Raw genomic sequence first — 19,718 nt, 5'->3', positions numbered from 1 at the left:
CGAGATGAAAACATACCACATAAATGGAAGGAATCAATCATCGTTCCTATAAATAACAAAGGGATAAATGAAACTGTACAAATTACAGAAGCATTTCCAGAATTTCCCAACTAGTAACACTATACAAAGTACTACCACACATAATATCGCAAAGACTCACCCTCTATACTGAAAATGTAACAGGAAACTATAGGAAAGGATTTTGGAACACCAAATCTACAATGGACAGCATATTTTGGATCAACATCATCAATGCAAAATTATGGAAATACAAAGAGAACATACATTAGCTGTTCACTTACTTTCAGAAGGTCTACAATTCAGTGCACAGAGAAATGAGATGGGAAATCATGGAATTATATGGAATCTCTATGAAACTCAAAAGTGGATTGAAGCAAGTTCATATATTATTCCCACTTATCTCCAACCATGTGATGGAAAAAGCAGTAAGAAAAACGCAAGGAAAAATCAGAGAACCAGCCAAGTATACTGCCCTTTGCAGATGCCAGTTTTAACAGGAAATGACAGTGGCAAAATTGAAACACTGTTAAAAAAAACTAAATGAATCATTTAAATAATGCAAATTGTACCAGTTACTTATTTTTTGCTGCTAAGCACAACACGTTTCAAGAATTTATTCTCATTTTCATGCATTTATGCATTTGTCAACAAATGCATTTGAAAATGAGAATAGATTCTCGAAACACATTGTGCTAAGCAGCAAAAAATAAGTAACTGGTGCAGTTTTCATTATTTAAATCATGAGTGACACAGTTGCAGGCTTTCCCAAAAATCTAATACGATGAACAAAATTAAACTAAATGTAACAGACTCAAAAATGGACTTAAAAAGTAATGAAGGAAAGACTGACTACATGAACATATAAAGGAAAAACATGACTATAGAGCACTCTCAGCTTCCATTACCTTGGTTTAAACATATATGATTGCAATTGCAGACAAGTCAAATATGAAATTACAGAACCCAAACAAAGTTTACTTCTTCCTTAAACATTTCTATTCTATAAACTCCTTACCAAGAAAAACAAGCTTAAACTCTATGACATAATATTCAGATCAGTACTGCAGTACGGAGTGGGTACACTGAGCATAACCATAAGAGAAGAGCACCAACTTTCAGTCTTGAAAAATAAATGCACAGAAAATTCTTGGGACAACATTTGACCAAGCTATGCAAAGATAGGTTCACAGAGTCAATGAAGGACTAATCAAGCTAGTGATCAATCCTCAGAAGTGATCATCATCAAACTGAAACATTTGCAATAGGCAAACCATGTTGTCAGAATGGTCCATCAGATGCATGAGAGAAAGATGGAAGGCTAAAGACCCACTGGGTGACCAAAATGTAGATGCCAAGATGAAGTGACCTCATACTGCAGAGTGATGGGTATCACTGAACTGAAGGAAGCTACACAAGACCGGAAGAACTGCAAGTAGACAATGATAATAAGGTAGGATTGCAACATCCCAAAGAAGCCATCAGACTGAGTGAGTAAATGAGATGAGTATCCATACGTAAGAACTTTATTCAGTAAAATGTATAAAACTGCACTATAAAATCTGCAATTAGAGTATTTTATGACACAGTTGTGATGCATCTACAACAAGCAGATACATTACATAAAATGATATGGCAGTATGCTAATAAGTTAGAACAAATAAATTTCAAATTGAAAAAAATTTACACTTCTTTAGTGTAATTGCATAGCTTCACTTTTAACTTTTTAAACTTATTTGACTTGTAGATCTGTACATGGTTGGTGACATGCACAACCAGTAATTTAGTATTTAAATTGTTGCGACTGTACTGGGAAATAAATTATTTTCAAAACAAGCCATCATTGGCCTCTCCATTACAACATAAATGTTGTTCTTACCAAGATAGGACATTTCTCTGACTGGATATTCAGCAGTGACAAACAGATAAGGATGATGGGAAATAGCCATTTGTGTTATGATTAGCTTACTCTAAGCTCAATTTTCTGTGGACATTTAATGATGCCATATGGTCCCTAATGAAATATTTTCATTTAAATTTATCATCCACATGGTCCCCATTTCTCAGCATTTCTTTTGATACTGTAAACTGTGGTTGATTATACTTCAAAAAAATGAAAAATGGTGATTATTTGACATTTTTCTAAACAAAAACAATTTTTGCATTGTAGTTCTCACACCTGTAAGCCAAGAATGCATGCATGGCCTCTACAGACATAACTGTTCCATTTATGTCTGTAGCAGGCATGACAGCTGATTTTAAGTGATCAAAGTGAGCTTTTTGAGGTTACCACTACTGTGGCTCTTTTGGTAAAAGGCCACATGTAGCGATTGTGAGATGTGACAATGTGTGGCTAAACCTCTCTGGTTACAAAAATCAGATAAGGCATTGCTCATTTTGGGTGCACAGCATAACAATTGTGGTTATCATTCAGAGTTGTTAAGATAAAAGTGTCATAATATGTATTCAGCAGCAAGCACAAATAAAGTACAATATTAGCACAAGGTGTTATTAGAATCTCTTGGCACGATTTCACTATTCTGATTTCATAACTGTCATCTACAAAGGCATTAATAAATCAACATTGCATCTTAGTCTGTTGTACTTTTGAACTTCACCCACAAGTAAATTAACATTATTAATTAGTCAACAAGTCATTGATAAATAGGTGGTGTCGATATCAATTGAGACAAAGTTGAAGGCAGGGTCTCACAATTGGTGATGCGTGTGTTGGACTACGATTTAATAGCAATCTTAGGACATGACCGATGCAACACTAATACATCAAATGGTGTGCCCACAGCATTCCAGTACAGTGGCACTTTGTTTTGTTAAAAACAGCATTGGAAAGAAGTGATAATTTGTGACCTATAACTGGGAGTAGGTATGCCTTTTAGAAGTGACTGGCCATATGCTACAATTGACAATGAATGTTAAGAGCGACGATACTGGTGGTCGTGGGAATGTAATACATGGAACAATCCAAGTCAAAATGTTAATTCTAAAAACGAATGGGGAAATTTGTTACGTAACAAGAACTTGAAAAGTGAAAATAACGAACCTGGGGAACTGGTAGCCAGATCAACTATGGATATTACACAAACAGTTAACCACGGACCAGTAACGGAGAGACTAAATCAGTTGTTTGCATACATTACGAAAATGCATAATGTTCTCAGGTGGCAAAATGATGATCTTAAACAGCAAACTGCCAATTTTAGTGACCGGGTGGAGGATCAAGTCAAAATAAACGTGCACAAACTTCAAGAAGCATTAAAAAAGCTGTGAAAGGAATTCATCAATTTGTTCAAAGCACAGTGACTTATGCAACAAAGTTAGGGATGAATACTCAAAAGGCAACCCACTTTATATGAACATTTGCTAGAAGAAAAAAAATCAATAACTGACACAAAGAAAAATGTAGTGTTATGCTGAATGCAGTGTCAAGCATGATTATAGATACCAGCATTGGTACATGCAAATTTCACAAATTCCAACAGAGTCAAGATTACGTCCCATTGCTTCCATATGCCAGTTTAAACATGCTTTTCAACACTGCATTCTGCGAAACATAAAAATAGATGTTTATGTGAATAATCTGAAAGACAGTGGGCATACATGGTGGTTGTGAGTCACTGATAGTTGCAATAGTTTCAGTCAATTTCAGATGGTTTTCCGGAATAAATTTTGGTCTCTCAAACAACAATGGGCAATCAAGCCAAAATTACTGACACTGTCACTGTATGGCTAGCTAGAGTGATGGTACCATTTGTGTGTTTTTAGAGAAGTGTTGAGATCATAACATACATCTAGAGGAGCCTGTTAACAAGACATAACTTAAAGAGATACGCTGCACATCCGTGAGAAATTAGTTCTAACAAGATACATAAATCTGATGTGAGAAACCGAGGCTATGACACATCCTGGAATGAGTACTGTAGTGAATGGTATTTCGGAGCATGAAATCAGTGGACTCACTGTAAAGGATCACAGACATGATGACTGGAGGTGAACATATGATAACAGTAGGGATATCATGAATTTCAACAAACAACGAGCAACAGAGTTACGATGGATTGCCACAACAGGAAAGAAATGATAACACTGTTCCTCACCGGGATTCACAGGAAAACTGCGTCTAGTTCCAGACACAACTCACTCAGACTGAATGTATGGACAAGAGGTCACCTATTACACTATGAACTATACAAGTAGACAATGGATGCAACGTTAAGGAAGACTTATTAAGGGAATAAAACTTTTAAAGTCTTTAAAGATCCAACATTACTACAATCTTACCTAATTTGAAATCTTTCTTTGACATCTTGAATGTTTCATTTAGGGCTCTGTTTGGAATTTCTTCCCTTGGATTTTACATACACATGAGGAACCTAGGCTTAAAAATTTAAGAGATCCGAGGATTTTGGGTTACCATTGCTGTGTCTCTTTCATTAGACAAACAAATATAGCATGCAACAATTTGTTGCTAAGCCCTTTCTGGTTACCACAATCACATATAATGATGATCGTTTTGGATCCACAGCATCACAACTGTAATGTGTTCTTCCACGTGTGTAAACAATGTTGAACATTAGTGTGTATGTTGGAAATGTCATCCCAGAACAAATCATTTCAAAATGCAACGTGTTAGAAGCTCGTGGCATGATTTCATTATTCTTATTTCATAACTGTTGGCAGTAATTAAATGTTATTATTTAGTCACAAAGTCATCGTTAGAAAGGACAGGTATTGTTATCATGTAAATGAGATGAAGGAGGTGGGGGTCTCTCAGCTTGCACTTTTTAATATTTTTACAAGTGCTTATGTTTAACATTAATTCTGGGTTTTTGTCTTTCCCATGTTTTTATTTTTGATCATGAGTCATTGAAGTCAAATCTGGATAACTGCAGTACATCTACCACATACACTCAAGACATTTGTGAATAAAAGTTGTAACAGGACACACTCCTCTAGCAGTACTTTTCCACAACAGTAGTTGTCGATACCAATATTATTTTTCAAATTCTGGACAGGTCAACATTATCTCAGTTGCTTTTCTGAAAACAGTTATATAATTTTATACATAATATGTTATATTTAAGCTATACTACTTTATATAATATTTTAGTTTCGATGTTATAATCGATAAGTACTAGTTCTGAATGTACAGTCAATTTTTTTTCTTTTTTTTTTTAACATTTGGAATTACAAATTATTTGCACACTTAAAATTTCTATTATTAATTACACAATCATGAACTGTTTACTCTGTTTATTTCTGTATCCATTTATGAAATAATAATAAAAATTAATAATGTAATGAAAACTGGCAGGAATTCATTCGTTAAGAAAAATTATAAACCCTTTGGAATATTGTTATTTCCGCAGAGTGTGGGAGTCGTAAGCTTGCCTCTGATGCAATCGGATGTATTTTTGTATAATAGATGCAAACAACGTGATTTTGGCATTGTTAATGTGAAAAATCTAGATACTGTATGATGTACTAATTTTTGAGAAAATCAGTGGAAAATATATTTGCATAAAAATTCTGCAACAACAATCTTCTTATTTATTTAGTTCAAACCAACTGTGAGGACCTGATGTTAGATTTTCAGCTTCAAGAATCAGACCCCTAAGACAAGAACAACTGGAGTCATCTCAACATGACAAGCTAAGTAAACTTGAAAGTTTCTCTTCTTTCGTTTCGCCCTCTTTGGGTACGCTGGATTAACCATTTCTTTGCGCGTTGTTTTTTTCTTGGGGCCCAGTATTTCTTCGTTCTTTATGATCTTTTTTTCCTCTCTTCTTCCGAGATGCACGGTTTGGACTTTTGTGTAGATTTGTCTTGGAACCTTATGTTTGCATCTTTAGTAATTAATTTAGCTGTTCGATCAATAAGTGAATTTTCTGAAATCTTTAATTCTACTAGGTCTTTCTCAGTTTCTTTAAACCAGTTGGGTTTCATTTTGCGGTTACGGAAAATGTCAAAGATTTGTTTAGTTAATATGTTGGAATTCATTCTGAGAAGATGACCATAAAAATTTATCCTCCTTTTTCGCATAGTATCTGAAAGTTTTTCAATTTTCTTGTAGAGTGTTTCATTTTTGATGTATATAATCTTATTGTCTTGAAATTTAGCTCCTATGATTTTTCTTAAAATTTTTCTGTCCTTTAGCTCAAGTTCCTCCATTTGGCCTTTGAAATTCACGTTTAGTGTTTCTGCTGCATACAGTGCTTCTGGCTTAATCACTGTCTTGTAATGTGTAATTTTGGGCCCCCATGTAAAGGATTTTTTGTTGTGTGTATTTTTTGTTAGTTGGAAGGCCAATTCAAGATTATTTTTTCTGGATTCCATTGCTTTCATAGACTTTGCTTATTAATTACTTGGACTGGGCATTGTTTACCGTGGAAAATACATGGAAAAAGGAAGGAAGGTGGAGATTACAAAGTACACTATGAAAAGACCATGTGCACCAGTTTGACAAAGGCAAATTTCACTTATTTACAAAATAACAAAAAAGAACTGACAGGTATAAAGAAAGAGTGCTCTAATGGACATCGTAGTAGTAGGTCTGCATATTGGGAGTCAAACAAATGAAATTTAGTTCCGACATAAACTGTTCTTACCACCAAAGTTTTCCTTCAGTTTAATTTTTTCTTCTCTAACAGCTGCTAATCGAGCTTTGTATGTGGTGAAACTTTTACTTGCATTATTTAGTTGATGAACAATATGATCCTTATACTCCAGAATTCCTGGTTTTACATGTGTTTCTGAAAAATCAGCAGGTCAAGTTGTTAGCCACAAAGTAGAAAACATAGACGAGACAAGAATAATATTTCAAATGTCTGTCTGTAACTGCAAGATAATAACAGATGCTGTACATGTAAAGATCAATAGTTTAATTTCACGTCTTCACTATACCATATAAGCATGGAAAAAGTGACAGAGAGATTTAAAAAGTAATGCCATGAAACACAGATTCAAAATATGTTACCATTATCTTGCTATCATGTGACAACCAAAAAGAGATAAAACATAAAAACCATGTGAGACAATGTGAGCTAAAATGATTCTTTTCCTTCCACTTTTCCTCTTTTGTACCATAACACAAAATGCTCCGATCATCACTGCAGTATAGTAGGACATTTAGGAGCTTAAAATCACACAATTCCATAATCCAGGTTTGTTCACACTATTTGTCTTTGTTTCACATATAGTAAGACTTCATAAGGAAAAGAGAATCAAAGTTAAACATTTTACTGATCTCTGTATGTTACGCTTTCTACTCAAAAGTTCCTTCATTATTTGAAACTTAAGGTTTTATATACATTTCCACAAAAAATTTTCTGAGTCATAGACCACATAATGATGAAAAATGTGCCCTAATGGACACTTGTAATAGTGACCAAAACAATGGTACATTTTAGAATGTGACACAGTATACAACCCAGAAGAATTTTATAGAAACTGATTCCCACAGCAAAACTATATGAGCATTTGATTAAAATTATTTACGACAGTCATTGTCTACTGACCACAACAGTGAAATAAAGGGACATCATTATCTAGTGACACAAATAAAACTAAATTACCTGAGAGGTATCATCTTCTGACATTATCATCACCTCTCTTCTTTTCAAACACTTATCTTGCATCAGTTTCACAAAACCAGGTGAAGCGAAAAGATGCTGGATCACACTACCTTTTAGTTTTGGTTTTATATTTCAACTGTTTACATGACAAGTGGATCTTGCTAACCACTACACAAAATGAGTGTAGGACTCGACATGTAAGAACTGTTTCCATATATTTACTGTATGTACATCAGCATCTAAAATCCAGTACATAATGTTTTCCATTTTTCCAAGTATAGTGAGAACATAAAAATACAACTGCTGGGAAAGAGAGACAGAGCAACAGACAAATTTATGTAAATCGGCATCCTTAGAGACAGAACATGAATGATTAAATTTTTTCAGCACTGAAAGTGTCAATTGGAAGAATTATGATTTAAAGCACACAAAAGGCCAAAGGAACATTTTCTCTTTTTCTGTAATTAATAAGAAATAGGAAGCTTGCTGCACTGTAATGCTCATGACGCTCTCACCACCAATCGGTCATGCAAAGCTACTGGCAAAAAGAATGTCATCAACAAGTTATGCTCTTAGGATTCTATCATGCCATACAATAATTTCATGTCATTTCATTTCATCAGTCAGTAACAGCAAATATCTTATGGTGACATCCTCATTTTAAACAAAATAACTTTCCTCGAGACAGAAAAACCTCTGTCTACAAATCAACACTATTTCAGAAAACATCACTCATGCAAAACTCAATTTACTCTTTGCTCACATTATATCCTGGAAACTATGGATGAAGGACAGCAGGCAGATTCCATATTCCTAGATTTCAGAAAAGTGTTTGACATGGTGCCCCACTGCAGACGTAATGAAGGTATGAACCTACGTGATGGGTTCCCAGATATGTGAGTGGAACGAAGGCTTCATAAGTAACAGAACCCAGTACACTGCCCTAGACAGCATGTGTTCCTCAGAGACAAAGGTATTGTCAGGAGTGCCCCGGGGAAGTACAATAGAACCACTGTTATTATCTATATATACAAATGGTCTGACGGACAGAGTGAGCTGCGATCTGCGGCTGTTTGCTGATGGTGATGTGGTGCACAGGGAGGTGCCATTGTTAAGCGACTAGGAGGATATAAGATGATTTGGACCAAATTGCTAGTTGGTATGATGTACGGCAGGTAGCTCTAAATGTAGAAAAACATAAGTGAATTCAGATGAGTACAAAAACCAATCCCATAATGTTTGATTATAGATTCAGTAGTGTGCTGCTTGGCACAGTCACATCAATTAATATCTACACACAACATTGCAAAGTGATACAGAATGGGATGAGCATTTACAGAGTGTAGTAGGGACGGTGAATGGTTGACTTCAATTTATTGAGAGAACTTTACGAAAGTGTCTTTAAAGGAGACCATATACAGGACCCCAGTGTGACCCATTCTTGACTACTGCTCGAGTATTTGGAATGCCCACCAGGTCGGATTAAAGGAAGACATTGAAGCAATTCAGAGGCAGGCTGCTAGATTTTTTACCAGTAGGTTTGGTCAACATGCAAGTATTACAGGATGCTTTGGGAATCAAAATGGGAAGGCGATGTTCTTTTCATGGAATACTAGTGAGAAAATTTAGAGAACTGGCATTTCAAGCTGACTGCAGAATGATCGCCAAAGTACATATTGCGTTCGTACCACGAAGACAAAATAAGTGAAATAAGGGTACATGTGGTGGCATACAGACAGTTGTTTTTCCCTCACTCTATTTGCGAGTGGAACAGGAAACGAAACAACTAGTAGTGGTACAATGGACCCTCCGCCACACACCATATGGTGGCTCGTAGTGTATGTACATAGATACCGGTGTACAGCTACACACCAATTCTTAGATAGAGGTTTCTTTGCTGGGAATTCATGGTACGAAACATGGACAGAATTCTCAAACTACAGAAAAGAGAAGTCACAATAACTAGAAGTCAGGCTCATTACCAAGAACTATGTAAAACATTGTATTCTTACTGCACCAAGCAGCTCTACAAATCTGTTGTGCACTTCAGCGAAAACATTACTATTTATTTCAGTAATAGTTGTATACATTATCATGGAACAACAGCCAGTTTACATTTACCAAGGAAAAACAAACAAATCTTTGAAACATCATTTCCTATCAGGGAATAAAACTGTAAAACTGTATAAAGAATTGCCCAAGGAGGTGAAAAAGATTACTAAAGTACATCTATTTAAAAAGGCAATTGAAACATACTTCATATGAAATGCAGACTACACAATTAATGATTGCTCAGAAAACTCATAGTGGGGATTAATAACGAAAGGTATAGCTACAACACACTATAACTTTACAATACATTATCAAAATGTAACACTTTTACAAGAAAAATCACGTTCCAAGTTTTGTGGTGCATGATGCTAATGTATTGGATTCTCCCGAACTCAACATCTTCCTCATCATGAAAGGATTCTCATTCAGTTTTACAGATGGGCTGATGGAAGGACATGGAGACGTGAGTGGGGCATAGTAGTAGGTGTATGGGGCTGGAGGCAGAAAGGATACTGAAGGTAATGCAAGGGGCACAGCAGTATGTTCGTGGTCTCGGAGTCCTTTGTGGGTGTCTCTAATGTGTGCAGTGATAGTACAGAGAGATGTGACAAAATAGTGCAAAACTATTTTCATGTTGTCAGTTATCTTGTGTTAACGGCATATAATCAAAATAATATTGCACAATAGAGAATAACAAAATGAGGTAGTGCTGTTGTTAAGACACTTGACCTGATATTCATGAGACTGGGGTTTGCCTTGTCCAGCCATGCTGATTTAGGGTTTCCGTGATTTTTCGCAAATCCAGGATGCTTCCTTCAGCTAGGCCATGCTCAACCACCTGCCCTATCCATGCAAAAACATTCTCACGTGAATGTAAATCTGAGCTATTTATTTTCATTGTATTATGACGACAAATCCTATATCACTCTGAGATCATCCCTGCATCACAACTTGCACACATATTGCCGCTGTCGTATCACACTTTTCAGTTTCCAACGGGCTACAGTCCATGCATGTGTATGAATATGTACAGCTATTTTCAAACACCCTGTCTGCTGTTCAATGGACTCTATGAAGAGAGTTGCAATCTATCCTGATTAATATTGTTATTCCATTGTCGATTTTTCCATTTTTTCTTAACTAAACGGGTATATGTTTTTAAAATTATTGTTTACTGTCTTACAAATTATAGGATGTGCTAGACAGTAAAATCTCCAAAAACTTTGTGCTTCAAACAAGAAAGTCTTGATTGTCATCTTGTAATCAATGTCTGATGTAGATTCACTCATGACATGCAATTTCAGAGATCTCGCATCCTCACAGTTCAAAGGCTCACTTATAGAGGCCTCCTGGGTTGGGCTACCTGGCACGCTTTGGTGAGCCACCAAAGAAACAGAATTATTTAAGCAATCACAAATGAGTGTTCGGCCTACCTGTAACCTGTATTACTGTTGTCCAGTCAATGTGCTAAGTGCAACGCAAGACCTGTACTTCATTGTATCATGTGTGTCACTATATAAAGTGCAATGTTCTATAAATCATGTTTGTTCTTGCTACAGCAAACTTGATAAGTGAGGGTTACATTTTCTCCACATATTAGCGTCAGTGCTAGGTCACCCGATAAACATCTTGATGGAATAAACACTTCAACGTATCACTGCCGAGCAGTGAGCTTTCGTGGAACAACAGCAGGCTCTCACCACCGCTCTCAACCAAGTTACATCTGCATGTTCACAGCAGGTTGCTCTCCCATCACTGCAACTGTCGCCCTTTCCAGCACATGATGAATCGGCTGAATATTGGGACTCCTATGAGACATGATTACACCAACATTTCCAGGTATTTCATGTGAACCATGCAAACCTGTGCAGGGCTAGCTTTCTTTCTTTTCCTGGCTTTTACTGCACATTTATCAGTTGTTGTGCTAACTTGCACCTTAGTAGGAACCAGCCAGCTTATCATTTGATGGAATGTGCAAGCTTCTCTGAACCTATTACTGGGGTAGAAGACATTTCACTGCAACACATGTAGAATTTTACCACTGCCAGGGAAGGCCAAACCAATCTTACAAAGCCTGGGCTGCAGAATCACACAATTGTTATTCGTCTGGCCCTGGATAGGAAAGTCTGCAAAAAAGCACTTCAACATGAGAATGTGATTTTAACGAAAGTGCTCAATGTGGCACAGTCCTTTGAAGCGTCACGGGTCACAGGCGAACAGACTGCTCCGTGGGGGGAGGGATCTGAAGTTGCTCAGTCAATATCTGTTAGGCACACTGTAAGCATTCAGGGTGATAGGGGAAGCAGTTGCAGCAGTATGACCTTTGACTCACCATCACATAGGGCAGCATTGGTTACGGACACAGCTGCAACAGGCCACATTACAACAGCGGCCATGTGCCCCCCCCCCCCCTTTCATCTTGCCCATACTGCTTCGGCAAACACGAGCATGCTACATGTCCTAAATGTTGAACTATTTGCAACATCCGCTGAAAGAGAGCCCACACTGCATTAATGTGTAACTCTTCTTCAAAATTGGTGAACACTGTAGTAACGATGGATGTAAGCTGCATCTGTACAATTACTATCTACTACTACTACTACTACATGATCAGGCCCAATGGACCGCACGCATCTACAAGTTACCTCCTCCACTGTTTTCTGCCCACTGCTGCTATCCGCCATTCGTTCACATCTGTTGACACTTGGTTTAAATTTTCATGGAGTCCATCACTCCAACACTTCTTGGGTCTCCCTGGTGGTCTCTTTCCTATAGGTGTGAAACCCAGGAGCTTCCGAGGCCATCTGTGATCCTCCATCCAGGCCACATGGCCGGCCCATTGCATTCGTTTGGCTTTGCAGTTCCTGCTATGTTGGGCTGCTGGTATAGTTCCTCAAGCTCTTGGTTGTATCTGATCCTCCATTCCCCTGTATCTGCATCCAGAACCGGACTGAATATCTTCCGAAGCACTTTTCTCTCAAAGACAAGGAGCTTATGGAAGTCCTGTTTCCGGATACTCCATGTCTCAATAAAAATGCAAGTGGATGTAGGAGCTGCAGTGACTTTAGTAAATGCACATAACATACATGAACTTGGGCTTCCCTCCCCTCACAAGGGTTTCACGGAAGTTGGTTAGCTACAATAAACACGGAAGTTGGTTAGCTACAATACACAGCAGATTCCGATCCTTGGTCAGTTCTCTGCCCCTGTCTGTTACAAATATGTTGTTCGCCATCTCACTTTCCTTGTTGTAGATTATTCTCATGCTGCAGACCTGTTCAAGTTAGATGTGATTAATACTTTTAGTTTCTCCATTGCCGGTGAAGTTGGAGTCCCTCTGCTCTCAGTTTTAGCCTCTCTTTTTCTCTGGACACAGTTGTGCTACTAGTTTTCTGGTCCACATTACCATGAGAAGATCCACCCGTGCTAGGTTTCTTCCCCCCTTCTTTTTTCTCCTCCAGGTGTGAGAGGTGCCTGTCACATTGCACGACTCTGTCAAGGCTGCACTAGACCATCTGACATCACTCTATGTCATTCAGCCTGCATCTTCCAGTGAATGGACTACACCACTGGTCATCATTAAGAAGGCAATGGTAAGCTTTGCCTCTGCGGTGACTTCAGTGTCACAATTAATGCAGAGTCCATGATAGATTAGGGTGTATACGCGGACAAGGAAAAATAATTTCCAGATTTCCTAGTTAAAAATTCACTTTCTCCCGGGTGAAAACGCACTTTTTCCGTATTAAGTGACAGTATATTTTCCCATGGAACGGTAAAACTTATCAATCCTTTGAATGGTTATGGCTTTATATATGGGCGTAGCATTTCCCGGCACTTAGGAAACGAAACTCAGGGAAAAAACCACGTTTTGGAAAGATCACTTATATGCAGCAACATGTATGCAGCATATTTTCGTATTACGAAAGTATAAATTCAAATTCCACCAAACACTGCATGCTACTTTCCGAAGCATTGTAAGCGAGACTGTGATGGGCTTTTGTAAGCCAGTCATAGCTCATCTCATGTGATCTCGCCAGCCAATGACAGAGGATATTCAAAGCATAGGACATGTGATGTAATCAGCCAACAGCAACATCACTGTTAAGTAGCGCGAGTACACAAACAGGAAAAGTTAATGGTTTAAATTAATATACAAAGTGCAGCTACAAGAAAAGCAAAGCTTTCACATACAATGCTGGTCTATAAGGTTAATAAGCTGCAAGAGAAGCTAAACTTTCACATATAATGTTGATCTTCTTTGCGTGTGTTACATTTTAACATGTAGCACACAAATGTGCCAGGAACAGTTTAAATAACAACATAAATGTCTGAATTTCTAGGCTGAAAATTCTTCGAAATGGCTCATCATCAAAGAGTTGATTTTTAAATGAGAGTCAAACGCTCTATGATTTAAGAAATTCATCGTACATTCTCGCACACAGTTCAACTTCTGTAAAAGGAAATTTACTTTGAAAGTAACACTTGTCAAACCACCATTCGCAATATTTTCCCACGACCTGTTTGAAATAGGTTCATTTCAGCAGTTGCCAGAGAGCGTCAGATAACAGGCATCACCACGCTTGCGCAGCTGCGATGACATAGGACGCCCATATGTTCGTACATGGAAAACATTAAAAGATCTTACACTATGTCATAAAACACATCAGAGCATACTCAAAAACCATCAGAATTTGGTGAACCATACTTAAATGTGCACATTGAAAATGCATACTTAAAGTGCACGTTCGTACTTCCAGATTCCCAATGAAGAAGGCCTCAACCTAATATTAAGCTTTTCAGTGTGGTTTTCGGGATGTACATTTTCTTGGAGTACCAGTACTATATTATCTCACAGTTGGTTCTTTATTATGGCATAATGCCATACGTGCTAGAAGATGAAAACGTGCACCTAAAATGCAGCAAACAACTGAAACAAGCCGCTAATATGGAATTAAATACTTCATTTCAGATACATTGACTGCCTCAGTGGAAACGATTCATAAAAGCCAAAATTCTTTAGCAAATCAACAAAAATAACTTATTTGTTCGGCAAGGCAATTAATACTGGACTGTCAGAAAGGTGGAAATAAAATAAAATCTGATACTAATAACATATTTTAGCCTTCCGTAATTATGTGAATATGTTTTAATTCACTTGATAGCTCCCAGCCACAGAAATCCGTTTTGTTTTCATTTGAAATGAGAGCAGTAAATGAAGAAGAAACAGCAAAATCACTAAACGTAAACACAGGTCACATGGAGACTAACCCACCTCCCCACTACAACTCAGACTGCTCTGTGTATCAGCCCCAGATCTACGATATTTCTGAAGCGCGGCAATACTAGATAGTGACACGTCCCCAACCCCTCCCTCGAGCATTTGAGATAGGACGTCAAAAATTTCCAAAAAACCAAATTTTCAAAAATATGTTAATTTTGCAGGGCACATCTTTCTGAAGAGACTGAAACATAAAACATATCTGTTTGAGGAAATGTAAGACATGTTATTTGGTCTTAAGTGTGCCAAAGTGCTGTGCCATGCCTCTTCACACAGCATTCTTCTATCGCACGTCACTGCATTTTGCTCTGTGGAATTGAAACGTGTATATTTTGTAACGGATGCAATCAGGCTATATTCTGGACAGCGGAAATTAAAATGTCCTGTGGTGCTTCTCCTACTACCAGTTGGCCAGTTTGACATCCTGCCCTCTTAAAAATACTCGCATTTAATACTGGATGGGGTTATTTGTAACCGGGTGAACAAGAACTCTTCAGAAAATTTGAACTCTTTATTGCCTGTTAGCTACTAACTTGCTGTTTTGTGTGACATAAAATGTGTAATGCTTCCCCTTAGTGTTAGTGGATTTCGTGACTGTGTGTTTTCGCAGTAGCCCCGAGACGATTTTATCGCTGACAACAGACACTGCAATTACAATGAAATTTATATCTCTGTAATTGGATTATCTATGTAATTTAATTGGACAAGGACCCAACTTTTTTGTTCTCTCTCTTCCTTTTCAGCCATTGTCTGGTACAGTCATAAAAAATATTGCTTGGTCTATGTTATGTAGAGATTTTGTTATTTGTGCTCATTTTTCATAATAATAACTATTTAATTTCATTGTGTTTGTTATTACGACTAATCATACCTGTTCTCCACAGCTTTTTTTCATGAATTTGACAATAAAATGTGGCTTACTTTGTGTGGGGATGTCCGTTACTGAATGATCGCTTATTAACGGCACCAATAAGTGTAATACGTTTGGTCTGCTTTCAGAATAGAACCTTCATCTAAAATTTCACCTCTCACAAAACGATGTCCGATAACTTTTAAGCGTAAATCACGTCCCAAAATTATACTTGCCAACAGACAATCCCAGGAGAGGTGCCTAGCTGAAAAATATGGTGGTAATATCTGGCAAACTGCATTCAAATTTCAATATTTAAAAATATTTTTACATAATTTTTCAAGTACATAATTTTCTTGCTTTAATTTGACACTCATTTAGCAAAAGGTAATTTTAATTTGGTCCAGACTTACATTTTAGTTCAAACATTTTAAAAGCCAGAATAATATAAAATTAAATACTAATTTCAAAACCCAATAATACTAAATAATAATAAAAAGCCACCACTAAACACCACTGCCTCCGTTGCTGGGTCCTGCAAGGCCGTTGTCTCCGACGGCCCAGCTGACTCCTCCCACACCGACTGCTGACTTCAACAAGGACATTGCTATGGAGACACCGTCTCCGGTCCTGCCCTATGGCCTCTTACAAGAGGGGGGATGGTGCACCCACCCGCCCCTCTCGTCATTTCCGCCACTGCTTGCCAGTGACTGTCTACCTCATGGTGAGCAGCCACCATCACCGAGCGATGAAATGGATGTCAGGGCCATCACTGGCGTTTTCCATGACTCATAATCATGGTGCCTTCTGGGACCAGTTTCTTTTCTTTCTCTCCCCCCCCCCCCCCCCCCCACATTACCAGTGTTTTTCTTCCCTACCACACATTTTTTCTGTACCCCGCATTTTTTTCTGTACTACACTTTTTTCTGTGCCTACTGATTTTGTGTATGTGGTTCTTCCATCTCGTAGAAGTGTGGAGAGACGTACCTTCACTCAAAATGCATGTGATTTCAGAGATCGTGCATCCACACTGTTTGCAGGCCCACTTATAGAGGCCACACTGAGCTTCCCCTTGGCATGCTCTGGTGAACCACCAAAGAAACAGTATTATTTCAGTGATCGCAAATGAGTGCTCAGCCTATTCTGTAAACTGTATTACTGTTGTCCAACCAACATCTTCAGTGCTACGTACAACCTGTACTTTACTGTATCTTACGTGTTGCTCTATGAAGTACTGTTTCATGTTTATTCTTGCTATATTTCATTGAATCAAATAATCAGTTACCACAGTGCTGCATTTAGATGAAGTGTGAAGTCAACAAACCTTGTCACAGCTTCCTGAAATTTTTGAATTTTCATACACGGCAAATAAGCAACTGTCATCAATTCATCTGTAATTCTGCAAAGATCATATGCACATCTTTTCCACTCAGTCTAAACATAAGTCATCAATAATAGTTCTAATTACTTTATCAATGCAAACAGCAAATGAAGACGTCAAACAGAATCATCCAACAACACAACAAGAAACTAAATATTAATGAAGCAGTCTTATATTAACATAGCACTTGAAAGAACAAATAAAATGATGCCTTCAGGTGTTTACCTGATTGTGAGCTATTTTTTTTCTCCTTTTTCTCAACTAGTTGTGCAACATATTGTTAGAAAAAATTATCATCATTACCATTTTTTTCCAACTGAACGTATTAGAGACAGGAAAAACTTTAGAAGCCTTTGTACTTGTCTCCATCACTTTGGGACTAATACATGAACAAAGACCACCACCACAATAACATACCTTGCTACTCCAAAATATGGATCAAACACATTTGTACTATTTTTCGAACACAATTGTTACCTTGAAACCACAGTCAGTGTTCTCTGATTTTTCTATCACAGTTTTGTAAGTACCATATTGCAAAACAATTAACACTGACTTACCTAACAACATGATGCACCATTGGTGGAGACAGCATTAAAGAGCAGTAATGTATTACTAATTACAAAATAAGAGAAAATCTTTCTTTGGGAGTTCTCTCACCGAAGGCCTACTGTTGGTTATAAATATTAATTTCATTAGAGTCTTGTAATTGATTGCACTCATCTTCAATGTTGTCAAAAAAAAAAAAAAAAAAAAAATCAATGAATGTTCTTTAGCTCATGCTGGATTATAGTTCACTAAGTGCAATAAATTACTTACTTGATCTACCTTTTCTTGTTAGTCTACCTAAATTTGGTTGGAATTCCAAAATTAATGGCTACATTACTATAATAATAATGAATTATACATTACAATTCCATATAATGCATTACTATTACTCAGAATGAGTTGAAATATAGCTATGTCGAAAGGAATTCTATTTAGTACAAAGAAATAACTATAACCAAATTTTTGGATCTTCCTGTGTGTGTGTGTGTGTGTGTGTGTGTGTGTGTGTGTGTGTGTGTGTGTGTGTGTATGTACCTCTCTGTGAAACTATAATCCCTTCCAGAATGAAATTTTCACTCTGCAGTGGAGTGTGCGCTGATATGAAACTTCCTGGCAGATTAAAACTGTGTGCTGGACCGAGACTCGAACTCGGGACCTTTGCCTTTCGCGGGCAAGTGCACTACCGACTGAGGTACCCAAGCAGGACTCACGCCCCATCCTCACAGCTTTAATTCCACCAGTACCACGTCTCCTACCTTCCAGACTTCACAGAAGCTCTCCTGCGAACTTGCCCGCGAAAGGCAAAGGTCCCGAGTTCGAGTCTCGGTCCAGCACACAGTTTTAATCTGCCAGGAAGTTTCATATCAGCGCACACTCCGCTGTACAGTGAAAATTTCATTCTAGAAACATCCCCCAGGCTGTGGCTAAGCCATGTCTCCGCAATATCCTTTCTTCCAGGAGTGCTAGTTCTGCAAGGTTCACAGGAGAGCTTCTGTGAAGTTTGGAAGGTAGGAGACGAGGTACTGGCAGAATTAAAGCTGTGAGGACGGGGCGTGAGTCATGCTTGGGTAGCTCAGTTGGTAGAGCACTTGCCTGCGAAAGGCAAAGGTCCCGAGTTTGAGTCTCGGTCCGGCACACAGTTTTAATCTGCCAGGAAGTTTTATAATCCCTTCCTTTCCCGCCTTTTATTGTTCACATACACAGCTCAACTTCTCAATATTTAAAATGATAAATTGCCAGCTATTTCAGTAACAACATTCAGCTCTATCATCAGCAACTAAGCTAGTTTTATTTGTGTTATTAAATCCACTATCACTGAGCATCACTTAATATACATACAAATTACAAATACAAACACTAAATTGTTGAACACCACGCGGTAAACAATACTGTGAACATCAAATCCAACCTATTAATGTCTAATGAGTAAGATATAAAACATGACCACAGAAGATTCATAAATATTCATGACCCATACCTAATAGGTCGGGCCTTTTGCTCTGGTACGATATCCGTACAGCCTCACACCAACAGTGACCTTGTGTCAGAACAGCAACAGTTTCCTCAGCATCATTCAAGAAATCTTTTAGAACACAGGCAGCATCGTTGTAACGCCGATTTGATACCAAATCTGCAACCATGTTTCGCCAAAAATCTGCTTCCTGGCTCTCACTACACAAGAAAAGGAAAACTGATAAATAACAGAAACTGCACATAGAGCAAGAAACATAAATAAATAAGTTAATAGTGAGCTTCTGGGTATTTTGACGAGTTGTTGTTTCCATTTTATGTACAATATTTCTATGACCGACCCAGCCATATTTCTTCATATGCTCGCAGTTAGCTATTATGTGTACTCCTCACTGGACTCCAACCAAACTGTGAACTATTGCTGGTCTCATACAATTACCTATAGCCACTATGGCCTTTGGAGCTCTTTTGTTTTTCAGAGCTTGCACTGATAGTCCATGAAATTTCTGGGACAGCATAATTAAGGAC

At 37.8% G+C, this 19,718-nt stretch overlaps 1 protein-coding gene across 2 annotated transcripts in view; it reads right to left on the bottom strand.

Moving 5' to 3' along the window:
- Positions 1-19,718, bottom strand: part of LOC126198596 (elongator complex protein 1) — a 149,015-nt gene that overhangs the window by 63,490 nt on the left and 65,807 nt on the right. For both annotated transcript variants that reach the window (XM_049935046.1, XM_049935047.1), the window contains exons 8-9: positions 19,198-19,391; positions 6,645-6,788 (exon numbers count right to left, since the gene is read on the bottom strand). In XM_049935046.1, the coding sequence (XP_049791003.1) occupies positions 6,645-6,788; positions 19,198-19,391 (338 nt within the window). The remainder of the gene's footprint in view (positions 1-6,644; positions 6,789-19,197; positions 19,392-19,718) is intronic.

This window comes from Schistocerca nitens, chromosome 8 (genome assembly GCF_023898315.1).
Source record: "Schistocerca nitens isolate TAMUIC-IGC-003100 chromosome 8, iqSchNite1.1, whole genome shotgun sequence".
Taxonomy (NCBI): Eukaryota; Metazoa; Arthropoda; class Insecta; order Orthoptera; family Acrididae; genus Schistocerca; species Schistocerca nitens.
Note: the sequence above shows the minus strand (reverse complement) of the source record. Positions and strands in the feature narration are given on the sequence as shown.